Consider the following 13,018-nt stretch of genomic DNA (forward strand, 5'->3'; position numbering starts at 1 on the left):
GTAATATGTCTTTCTTCATCTCCCTTCCTGCAAAAAATGTTTGGGTAGTTTATAGAAATAGGTCTGGCTGTCTGTCAATCCATCTGTTCACATTTCTTGTAAACACAACACCTCCTAAACTGCTCAAGGATTTTTGATAAAATTTTATAGGAATGTTAGGCATCATATTTAGATGTGCCCAAATGAGTATAGTTACTGTTTGGGGATTCCAAAGGAAGATTATCTAACTTCAAGGTTAATATACATATTAAAACATCCTAAGCCCAATCGTTAGTGGGATTTTGATGATTTATTTAGGAAGGTTGGGTATCATTTCATATGATTTTAGAATAAAGGTACTGTTTGAACTTAGAGGTTATACATTTTTGTGCAGACCAATCAGTTTTCCAAAAACGTTGTGTGTCCATCCCTACGACCGTCTGTCCGTCCCTTGAGAGTTGCCAGATTTTAACATTGAGAACAGATCTGAAACTATATAAACTTGTTTAGTACTATAAAATACCAGTTAAATTCAATTTTCCGGCTGCTATTTTGTTTTGTCATCCATTGACTTTAATTTGTGGACAACATATCTGATCTTTTTTGAAATTTTGAAACATTGGGACATATGGGGAGGGCCCTAGAGTTTTCGTCTCCTTTTGGAAATAAGGGGCTAAAAGGATGAAAATTGGTGTTACATTAGAATTGAAAGGAAGAAATTATAGTTTATCCAATTTTTAGTTCACCTGGCCAAAAGCCGTGTGAGCTAGCGCTATTGCCATCACATGGCTTCCGTCATCATTCGTTATCGTCGTCATTATTGTTAACAATTTTTCGAAACTACTGTATCTATCAGGGCCAAACTCAGCAAGAATGTTCCTTAGGGTATTGTGCATAGATCTGATATGGGTTTTTTTTTATCTGTCGATAAAACGTATCCACCGTTACTAAAAATAGAACATAGGGCATATTTCTCCAAAAACTGTTAGGTCTAGACAAATTCTGACATGGAGTAACAGTGTTCAGTATGATGAGGTCTATCTCTGGTCAAACTATCGTTTTTATCTGTTAAGCCACGTTGGAGTTGTTGCCCTTCTTCAACGTTTTTGTTTTGCTCTTTTTTATGTTATTTCTTTCAAAAATCTTCTCCTCTGACATTACTTGACCAATTGGAACCAAATTTTAATTAAATGTTTCTTTTGTTATTCTTCTAAGATGTAATGCAGGGATTTTTGATCCATCGAAAAACACGGCCGCTGTTACTAAAATAGAACAAAGGGGTCAGGAGTTTTGGGGTTTTTGATACTTCAGGATAAAAATATATTATGTCACTGGTCCATCATTGGAATTTTCCTACTTTTTCTGAACATTACACAAAAATATAGTCCAAATGTAATACATTTTATACCATTCAGTACCTATTTTATTACAAGTAAATGGGTTTCTTTCAATTTATCTGCTCAATAATATTCTATTATTTATGCCAATTGAATTAAGATATAGTCTTCATAGTCACTCAAGATTTGAGAGACTCTTTTTTGGACTGGAAGATATTTAGTAATAAATATACATTTAGGGAATTAATTACTTGCAGTAATGTGTCAGGAAGTCGAAAATGTGTTAAATATTTTCATTTTAACACACTATAAGTCAAATTATCCACCATTTACTATCTTACCATTTATAAACAGGAGGTGAAGAGCAGTGATTTTATCCAAGTAAAATTGGCTGGAAAATTCAAATTGATAAAAGTGTCTAGTTTTGAAAATCTTGTGTTAAGGAAATTATTTTCTTAAGCTGATATTGGTTTTATTTAAGTACAATTGTTAAGTGTAAGTATTTGTAAGAATCAGGCAAAATGGGAAAAATCAGAAACATGCATATCAAAGCCCCACCGATCTGATAATTATAATTTCACTCAAGGATGCTTTCGCTATTTGAAAAAAAAAAAACATTATTCGATCTCTGCATCACTGGCTTTGCTTAGAAATTTTTCAATGGAATGTTAGAAAAATGAGGTTTTTGACAGAGTTATCTGCATCTGAAATGTTCATTTACAGTGCATTTCAACGAAATTGTAACTCAATGGTCCAGCATGATATGGGTAAATTGTCTGTTTCCTTGATTCTGGTGGTGCTAATAGTCAAATTACACTATCAAAATGATGTTTTTTTTCATAACATGTTTCACGTACTGCCTGATTCTTACAGGGACCAACACTTAAGTAGGATAAATACTCTGTTTATATATCTTTTGAATGTAAATGCACATTAACTTTTGGATAGATTTTAAATTGAGGGGAAAGGTGAAATGGAACAAAATTTGTAAATGTGTTGCATCAGTAGTATAGATCGACTTTCAGTTTTAACAAATTACAAAAGGACAGTTCTTAAAAGTATTTAAAATGCAATGTATGATCACAATTTTATTTAACATCATATAATCTTTGAAACTTTGTTCATGCTACAATTTTTCACAAGAATCAAAAACCGCTAGTGCCATCAGCACCTTGATTCTTATCTATCTAAAAAAAACGTTAGGTTTAGCCGATTTTTTTCATTTGCTGAAATGGTCCTTGTGACAAGGCCTACAAAATTCTGCATTGGATCAAAGATGTCGGACGACTTGTTAAATTCATTGCCATTGAAAGGCAAAAAAAAGAGAGTTTTATTCACAGTATTTATTATGATAGATACATGTAAAATAAACTTTCAAATGCTGAAATGATAAGGCCAACAAAAGTCTGCATTGGTTCAAAGATGTTGGACGACTCATTGTTAGAGTTATTGCCCTTGAAAGGTGTAAAATTCTGTTTAAGCAGTTTTCTGCCATTTTCTTGAAAACTATAATAGATAGAAAGAAACTTCCAATTAATGAAATGATCCTTATGATATGCATTGCAGAAGTCTTCTTTTGGGTCAAAATTGCCTGACAACTCGTTCGAGTTATTGCTCTTAAAGGCAAACAAGTAACCATGTGTGCGACTCGGGCCCCTAGGAGCCTCTTGTTTCAGAATGGGCCTATCCCAGCTCTTTATTTCAAATTTTATCTTTGACGATGAAAAGTAAACATCCTTAAAAGTTCCATCAGTGTAGTGTTTTATATTTTCTACACCATTTTAGAAAGGCATTTCTTGTTCAATATTTTTCAATGTTGGTTATTATTTACTAATCTTTCTAGAGGGGACATATTATGTATAATGATGTACGCCCGCCGTCCACACTTCATACAGTTACTGAAAAATGCTGCCATCAACTAAATGTATGAAACTTCGGAAAATTATTTCTTTCTATCGAGGTTAGCTCATTTTTATACAATCGATCATTTAATGATATGGTAGTGTAATTGTCGGTTGATACATGTACCTGATTTTCATGCAATATTTAATACTTACAAAATTTTATAACAAGGTTGGTGTTGATTTTGGGGGTTATGGACGCAATCGTTTTGGAATTGACGGCCAAAAAGAATCCACCAATCAATAGATTTGAACATAACACTTCGGTAAAAAGTATTTTCCACAAAATTCCATACCACAAAGGTCAGACAGGGATTAATTTTGGAGGTCAAGACTTGATCTGATTAGGAACGAAGGACCAGAATTAAATGTTTTTATTCATGTCTAGACAAGAACTTGTCTATTATTACAAAATGGATATCTTTGAAATCATACCACAATGTGCCATACCAGAAAAAATTATTAATTAGACTGATTATTTTTGGGGTTTAAAACTTAAATTGAAGTAATGCATATTATGGGCCAAAAGGGGCACGGAATTTTCGTACGTCTAGACAAAAACTTGAGTAAAAGTGTATGGTTCTCTTCTATTGTACAATAGTGTGCCTTACAACACAAAACTTGATTTGTTTCGGTGGATTTGAGCCAAGCAAGAATAAGAGGCCATAAAGGGCCATCATTTTTCTTAACTCTGGGTGATAGCTTTAGTAAAAGAGAATGAATTCCTTTGAAAATGTACAAAAAGGTGCCATTATTTTGGGATTGATTTTTGAGTTTGTAACTGGAATCTTTTTTTATAACATTTTTTATCAATTTACCTTTGAATCGAGCTTAATTCAATTATAATTATATTTATCATATTCTCCTGAAGCAAAAATTTTTGGTATATAATAATCACATTACCCGGGCCATATGTTTGTATGTCTGTCCATGATCAAAGTTATTATAGATGCTACCAGAATTTAAGTTATTCGACCACTTTCATTCTTGTAAAATACTTAAGCTGTGTCAATATTCAATCACAACCAAAAACTCTGAGCTGTGTCAGGTTTAAATGTTACATGTCGTCTCAACCATTCAAAGGTCTACCTCAGCGGGTGCATCTATAAATGTGTCCTGTGAAGCATTTATCTACGTGATAGAGCGGCTTAACTTGAAGTATATAGCCTCTAAATATGGCACATGTATAAAGAGCCATGAGAAAATGTGTTTTTAATTATAATACAATATAATACTGGAAAGTACATGTATGTGCATGATGTGTTACCTAAATGGCTTGACAATACCTGGACATAACATGGGTCGCAGATACTTGTATAGCGTTTGTATATATATATGTGTGTGTTTTTTTTAATTTACTTCCATAGAAAAGAAAGATCAAAATGGGAAACAGACTATATTGATCAGTCAAAAAGAAAAAAAAAGAAAATAAACAAAACAAAACAAAACAAAACAAAAAATAAAAAACAACAAACAACAAACAACTAAAAGCAACAAAACAAATTCTCCAAAAACACCAAAATTCAATATTCCATGTCTTGTATAAAATTTTAAGAAGACCAACTGTTTACCAAATATATATGACCTAAATAATCAGTTCACTTAATTGGTCCCCTGGCAAGTCATACAAAAAGGACTTTAAATTAGACTTCACTACTGTCATTGTGTCCAAGTGGAGAGACATGCATGCCTGCAGGTGAACTGTTGCTTCTGTGAGCTAGAGCATTGAAACCCTGAACGAGCGTTCTTGTCCTTAAATGCAGGAAACTCTGCCATTCTAAGAATACCGAGGCTTCATTCCTTGTATTGCACATGATAAAACCTCTCAGTGACGGATTTGGCTTCCTAGCTGTTCCGATAATTTTGGTTTTGGATACTTGTATACAATTATTTTTTGGATTGGGATCTTCCTTTTCATTTCGTTCGAATGTTACTGATGAGAGCTAGATTACTCCTTGAAACACTTGTATAGTATAAAATATAGGATTGATATTTTGATATTTTTGTATTTAATCATGCAATGAACTCGTATATCATCAGTCAATTTTCACAATACGGGGCCAACTCTATCTGTACTTCAACCCTTAATATACTTAACAGTGGGTTCACTGGCACCGGTAAAGTGAAACAGCAAAATCAGGGCTGCAAAACATAAAGTAACTGGGTTGTGGAGGAAGAGGTAGCTTCAGTCACTTGATTATAAATATGGTCAAACTAATCCAGAATGTCAAAGTTCTACTGAATTGTTATGTAGAATTGCTACAATATATGAAAGGATTTGAATATTCTTATTTGCTTTTGCAAAAGTAAAAAGAAGATTTTTAAATGGTTAATATCTGTGAAATTTCCGAAAATTTCATAAACTCGTTATTTTTAACGATATTTTGAATGGAATGAATTGGAGATCGCATTTGAGATATAAAATACTTTAACCATAAGATACACTCTTGTAATGATAGTTGAATTCGCACAAATGTAAAAAAACCAAAACTTGACATTTACCAAATTACATGTGTAGTCCATGTACTTTTCTGTATTTTTCAATGCGTAGTTCCAGTAGTTCCAGACATGGAAAACTGACATACACAATGTTCAAAGAACATAAAGTAACTAAAATCACACATACAAAGTAAGAAAAGCAAATGAGCAACTCGGACTCCACTAAAAATTGGGTGCATGGACCAGGTGCACAGACAGGGTAAGCGTCCTCTGCTTTTCTAGAAGCACCTGAAGAGTTGCTCATAAAAAGTCAAGTCCGGGGTAGACGAAAGAGGAAAGGAAAATTATGACATGTTGAACAAATAAGTTTTCATGGCGCAGATGGATACACCGTAACGATCCAGGAGTTCATGATGACGACCATAAGACTTTGTAGTGATGACTTCAATCATATAGCAACATAGCTCTGTTCCAGAACCTATTAAAATAACCTATAACCTATTATGAAAAAAATGGATCATAATTTTTGAATGTATGTTAAATTTTAGCATCTAAAAATGGCATACAAACAGTTGATTAATCTTCCATGTGAAATGAATGGTCCTTTCATATTGACTAAATATTCAGTCTCTTACAATAGTCGAAAAGTACTCGAATTTAAGTCCCCGAGAAACATTTTCTGCATTTAGTTTGGTGTAAAAAATGACTGAAAAATGCAAAAAATCATAATAGCATTTGAGTAATTAAGTGTCAGTCTCTGTAAGAATCAGGCGGTGGGTGAAAAATGGTATGAAAAAAACATCATTTTGATAGTGTAGTTTTACTATTTGCACCATCAGAAGCCAGGAAAATATACAATATTATCCATATCATGTTGGTGCATTGAGTTGTAATTTCATTGAAATGCACTGAAAATGAACATTTCAAGGGCTATAACTTAAAAACCTAATTTTTCTAACATTCTATTGAAAAAATTATAAGTAAAGCCAGTGATACAGAGATCAAATAATGGTATTTTCAATATACAGCTGTATAGAGAAATTGAAAAGTATCATTGAGTGATATTAAATTGTCAAGTCAGTGGGGCTTTGACATGCATGTTTCTGATTTTCCCATCTTGCTTGATTCTTACAAACACTTACACTAAATAATCCTAATAAAATTTGTATGGGTAGTTTAAACTTGTACACTGTGGTAATTGTGGAATTTGTGGCGAATTGTCATAATCACATATTGAACAGATAACATGTTCGTTTCGCTCCCCGTCAAGAGATTTTCTCCTTACATAAAAAAAAAGAAAAAAAATTGCAGGTGAGAGAAGAGCGGTTGTTTTGAATTTTGTTTCATGGTAAATTTTGATAGATTGTTATAATTTTTGTTTCTTGGATCAACTTCCTTTCATTTAGATCTGTGGTAGCATCCCTTCAGCATCTGCGTAAGGAGTTATATAACAATGACAATGTGTACGTAATGTTTGAGCTTGCCTAAATTACAAGGCATTTCATACCCTGCTAGACTTTTTACAATTAGGCTTCTGCAACAGGGTTATATTGCTACAAGTTTGAAGTCATCACTAAACAGTTTTATGGTTGTCATCATAAACTCATGGAATGTTATCTGGTAATGGTGTATCCATCTGCACCATGAGAATTTGTTAATGTGTCAGTTTTCTTTTCCTCTTCTGTCTACCCCAGACTTGACATTTTATGAGCAACTCGTTAGGTGTTTCTAGAAAATAGAGAACCCTTACCATTACTTGTGCACCTAATCCACGTTGAGTAACCAAGTTTCTAGTGCTGTCTGGGTTACACAGTTTTGTTTCCTTTAAATTTGTAGTGATATTTTGATTAATTCATGCTCTGTATTATGTACATGTATGTCTATTTTCCCTGTGTAGTCTTTATCCTTAGAGTATATTCTTTTTAAAACTTCTTGAATCTTGGTTCCTTGATTACTCTTAAGGGCATTGCCTTAAATAAAAAAAATCTACATAATATACAGTGTACATGCACTGACTTTGTAAGAAAATTGTGTCAGTTGCATTCTGCTGGACATTAATGTTGAGGTATAAATCTTTGTACATGTTGTATTTTGAAAGAGTTTGAAAAAAGTAAATTTTATGGTATACCCAAGAATGAGCTAGTTTGTAATTTTTAATATGAAACATTTTTGAAACATGTGATCCAGAGGTACTGTAAATTTTAATTTTCATTATGATATCTTATTACAGATACATGTAAGTAGGCAATGACACAAGATGTCAGCACCAGTCATCAGTCAAGTTTCTAGAGTAAGAGCCCTTTACAAAGCTATTCTTAGAATACACAGAGGATTGCCTTTGCAGATGAAAGCTTTGGGAGACCAGTATGTGAAGGATGAGTTCAGACGACACAAAAATTGTACCCCACATGAAGCTGATGTTTTCATGAATGAATGGACAGTAAGTTAGCTGATTTCTATGAGGTAAAGAAATATATCTGATAATGGTAACTATGGTTGCCCTATCAGCTGTCAGCAACATGGGTCTCTATGAAATTATTGTATATAGTTCTGTACCTCAAAAAGAAAGTATTGATTTATTTAAGAGTGTATTGGCCAAATTACTATTCAGGTATTATGTGCCAAAAAGGTGTTAATATGAGAATTTTCTTAAATAACTGAGTAACTATTGCTTATTTCTTATGTCTATAAGTGTTTATAAAAAGCACCTTTTCTGTCAGTCTGTTTGTCTGTTCATGTTATCTTTTAAAAGTCGTATTGCAAGTATTTAATTTATTTGACCATATTCACTGTGGGTAAAATATTATCTTGTGTTATACTTTTTATCCCAATCAAAATTCAGATCTGTATCACGCTTGAATATTGTGTCTGTATTTGCCCCAATACATGTACATGTATATACACTGTATCGTAAACACAGTTCAAAACTTTAGCTGTTTCATGTTTAAATATTCAGGGGTTCAATTAATGGTGGTCTGTGGTGCAGGACATTCAATATATGACTTAGGACCTTTGAAATTTCCTTTAGCTAGATCTTAGCTATATAGCCCTTCAAGCCTTTTCATTGACACTTCATTGAGGGCTTTTGTTTTTCCTTAAGTGGATCTTTGGTTTTTACCTTGGAAAAGCCTTGAGGAATTCCACCCTTTAAAGAAAATTTGGACCCTTGAATGTTGTTTTTGTAATAGCCTGAACTTGTGTGATATAAATGTATACTGACAGTATAGTGGGTGGTCAAAATAAGCCTCCATTAAAAATATAAAAAAAAAAACAATTGATGAACATGTTTTGCTTATATAAATGTTGATAAAAAATTTATGATTGTAAAAATGGATGGATGACAAGGGACATCGGCCACCAGTATTGTTTTTGTTTAACCTGGTTCCGGTGCAAAGGTGAAATTCTTGGTCATGCATGCATTTTATTATCACAAGATTTTAGTGAGGAATGTCTCTTGCATGGCAAACCATTAATAAGTTCTGTTTATTTTATTGTCTGTTGAAAATCTTTAAAAATTTTAATATAACTTTGAATGCATATACAAATTTTAGGGTGTGCTGTAAATCACAATGGTGAAATTAGAAAAAGAATAATAAACTATATATGGTTTGTTGAGCTGATTTGAATATATTAGTAAACGCCTCTTGACCTGACCCTGATTACGTTAGATCCACATGATCAGGCCCCTGTTTTGATACAAAAAAAAATCCAAATTTGTAATAACACTGTACATAGGTTGCACTGGAAACATGTCATACCACTATACTTTTACTAACTAGGGCTGACATATCAAAATATATACATGTAACTGTTAAACAGATAAAAACAAAAAAAATAAAAATAAAAAGCAATTACATTGAATTGAAAAGTACAGTGTGAACATGGAAAAGAAAGCAACCAGATACATGTTGTATGGAATTGTACTTAAAATTATTGGCATCAGATTTTGGTGTACAAGTAATCAATTTTTAACCAATGAAGTTACAAGTTTAATATAAATGTTTTAAGCCAGTCATATTATTTTAGATTGTTAAATGGTGGATTGCTTCAGCATTTTGCAATAGATGATTTCCATTGCAACCTTTTTTAGTCTCTCTGAATTTCTTTAAAAAAAATTGGCTTTTAAAGAATATGCTAAAGAAGTTCCTTCATTTCTGCAATGATAGAGATTGGCTGTCAACCTATATTTATGACACATGGAGCCATAATGATGAACATAGTACATTGTACAAAGGAAAAGGATTCCTACCTCTTATATTGTATGAGTATACAGTACATACACGTATATGTAGATTTCATATTATTATCATTTTCAGAGGTATTATCTTGTTCTTGGGAAGCAGGTTTCAGCTAGGAAAAAGGAACAGGTTATAGGAGTTAACCTTTCTCCAGAATTATTGGACTGTTTTCAGGATGAACAAGTTGCACAGTTATATGAACTTTTAAAAGAGACAAACAAACCCATAGTAGAAGCTGAGGACAAGAATAGTTGATGATAAATGGATTCTAGCTAGATAAATTGTTTTGGCCTAGACTATTTAATTACATATTCTAATGTGTGATAAATATAGTATTTATGGTACTTGTTCACTGTTTAATGTGATTGTAGGCATTTTTAAAGAATGGGTGCATTCACTTCATAAAACTGTTCACCAAAAATGACTACTATTTTGTAAATATTTGTATGTATATGACAATGGTGTATGTGGAATATAAGTTGAAATATCAAATAGTTAATGATTTAGTATAGATTTGAATTTATGTGTGTGTTTTTTCATTTATTTAACCAACTAACCCCTTAAGACTTATTACTTGATGAACTTTTCATAAATTTGAATGTTATTTTCTAGTATCTGATTATTTATATTTAAAGTACCGACTATTTTTTTCTTGAGGGGGCAGGGGCTGGGATTTTATGTTGAGTTGGAACATTTTTTTTTGTGCAAGCACTAAAAATTTTTTGTTTTTTCAGCAGCAGCCAAGGTTATAATTTTGATATAAAAATCTACATTGTTAAGTAATTGGGGAATTATTGAGTCATAATTTGTTTTTCTGTCAATGGCTGAGTAAAATAAAATTTGCTCAAATTTGCCTAAACTTAATTTTCTTGGAGTTAGTAGTGGGTACCTACAAAATGTGAAATGACATAAAATGAAACAAAACAATTTAAAACGAATGAAATCATTTCGTTTCATTTCGATTTTGTTTTGCATTTTATAGGTACCTGTTAGTAGTTAGTCTCTTACATATATAGTCCTTATTTTTCAAAAATGGAGACATGTACTTGATATTTAGTGTAAATGTAGGAAGAAAATCACTCTTAATCTTTTGAAAGATGCACTATACCTACTATTGGGTGCTTATTGTCTTTCTGCCCATTTGTTAATAGTTGTTTAGTCACTCAAAAATGTTTCGAGGGATTTTGAATGATTATTTGTTAAAATATGTTTGTTCTGACTGAAGGAAGCTTAATTTTGTTTTTTTATTTTCCAATTTTTCATTTATAGTAAACAGACTTAAGACATTGGAAAAAATGGTGCATGTGCTTAGATCAGGGAATTGTTATACCTGCATTACAAGCATAACTTTAAAAAAAAACTTCAGTCCATATTAAGATTCATGCAAGGGGACAAACTTTTAATTCTGAAGGGGATGGGCTTGGAAGATATTTTGGGATCAAAATATTTATTTTTTACCATATTAACAGTTAAATTAAGTATTTATTTTTCACATTTATCAAATCAAATTATTACTTCACATATGCAAAACCATAATGTTCAGATCAAAACATTTTTTTCTCCCATCTTCACAAAAAAAATATTTATTTTAGAAAACAAGAAATCTAAGTACCCCTTAAAAGCACATGGTAGACCCCTAAGACAAAATAGCGAAAATAGAAATATGAGGAAAATATTCAGGATACAAATGAGTGGAAGATAAATGTTGATAAAAAAATGAGAAAGGAAACACCATCCCTTGAGATAGTAAACTGTTAAAACTAAATAAATAAGATCACTTGTTACCAGGAAGTTATCTGAGAAGTGGCCTTGACGGGACAATCACGTTCATAGTAAATATTTCTTCCATTGACTCAAGTTAAAAAAAACTCTACCTGTTTACCCTATTTTATCAAACGTGTATTAAATAACACAATATATTGTGTTTGGCTTTATACATGTGAATTAGTTATTGGTTTGATTCATGGTGATATATGGTGATTATGTAAGAGTAATCAAGGGAACCAAAGTTATAGCGGTAATCAAAAGAATGCAATCCAGGGACAAAGACCAGTCATGGAAAACAGATATACACAACAAAGAACATCAAGTAACTAAAATCATACATACAAAGTAACAAAAGCAAATGAGCAACTCGGACTCCACTAAAAACTGGGAGCATGAACTAGGTAGGGTAAGCGTCCTCTGCTTTTCTAGAAACACCCGCCGAGTTGCTCATAAAAAGTCAAGTCCGGGGTAGACAAAAGAGAAAAGGAAAACTATGACCCGTTGAATAAATCAGTTTTCATGGTGCAAATGGATACACCATAATGATCCACGAGTTCATGATGACGACCATAAAACTTCTGTAGTGATGACTGCAGTCTTGTAGCAACATAACCCTGTTCCAGAAGCCTATTTATTAGAGTTCTAGCGCGATACAAAAAGTCTGCGCAGTTTCGGTATGCAAGCTCTGGCATAACGTACAAGTTGTGATATGAACACTCCGTACGCAGGTGCTGAAGGGATGTTGCCACAGATGAAAGGAAAGTTGACAATTGTTAATGAAAAGTCATCACGTTTGTCGTGAGTTTGGTCAATAGTTTTCCTTTACCATTGATTTCTTAGTGTAGGTTAAGATATGATGCTGACCTTACAGTGCATGTAGTATCCTTTATCTCAAGTTCTTTGGGGTAGATGCTATGTATCAAATCCCCGAAATTAGGATTGTTTAAAGATAATACGTCATCTATATAGCGGAAACTGAGATTAAAGAATCTAGCCACACGATAGTATTTCTTTCTGATCAAATCAGCTATAAAGTCAGCCTCATAAGAGTGAAGGAATAGATCAGCAAGTAAAGGAGCACAATTTCTTCCCATTGGCGACCGTTTGTTAAAAAAACACGTCCACCACACTTGACAAATATGTTGTCGATTAAAAATTCCAGCATTTTGTAGGCATCTTCCTCTGTATATTTGGAAGATGATTTGGAATTATTTCTTACAAAGTATATGGAATCTCTACCAAGAATTATATATAAAACTTCAATTCATCCTAATAACATCACTATTGTTGAACTCCACTGCAAGAATACAGCATTTATTTATTAGATTTGAAAACCTATCTATATTATAGATTAACT

General features: G+C 32.5%; 1 protein-coding gene across 2 annotated transcripts; it reads left to right on the plus strand.

Annotated features, from left to right (window-relative positions):
* The first annotated feature begins 6,865 nt into the window (after positions 1-6,865).
* On the plus strand, positions 6,866-10,743 carry LOC148612053 (succinate dehydrogenase assembly factor 3, mitochondrial-like). 2 transcript variants are annotated; one of them, XM_088593162.1, is made up of 3 exons: positions 6,866-6,967; positions 7,887-8,096; positions 9,973-10,743. In XM_088593162.1, the coding sequence occupies exons 2-3, from the start codon at positions 7,914-7,916 to the stop codon at positions 10,147-10,149; spliced, it is 360 nt and encodes a 119-aa protein (XP_088449288.1). In that variant the 5' UTR covers positions 6,866-6,967; positions 7,887-7,913; the 3' UTR covers positions 10,150-10,743. The 2 variants fall into 2 exon arrangements, with proteins under 2 accessions (XP_088449288.1, XP_088449287.1); XM_088593161.1 differs by having other exon boundaries at positions 6,909-7,004.
* Positions 10,744-13,018: the final 2,275 nt, after the last annotated feature.

Source organism: Perna viridis, chromosome 7 (genome assembly GCF_037379345.1).
Source record: "Perna viridis isolate PV_CMFRI_1.1 ecotype Kerala chromosome 7, ASM3737934v1, whole genome shotgun sequence".
Classification (NCBI taxonomy): domain Eukaryota; kingdom Metazoa; phylum Mollusca; class Bivalvia; order Mytilida; family Mytilidae; genus Perna; species Perna viridis.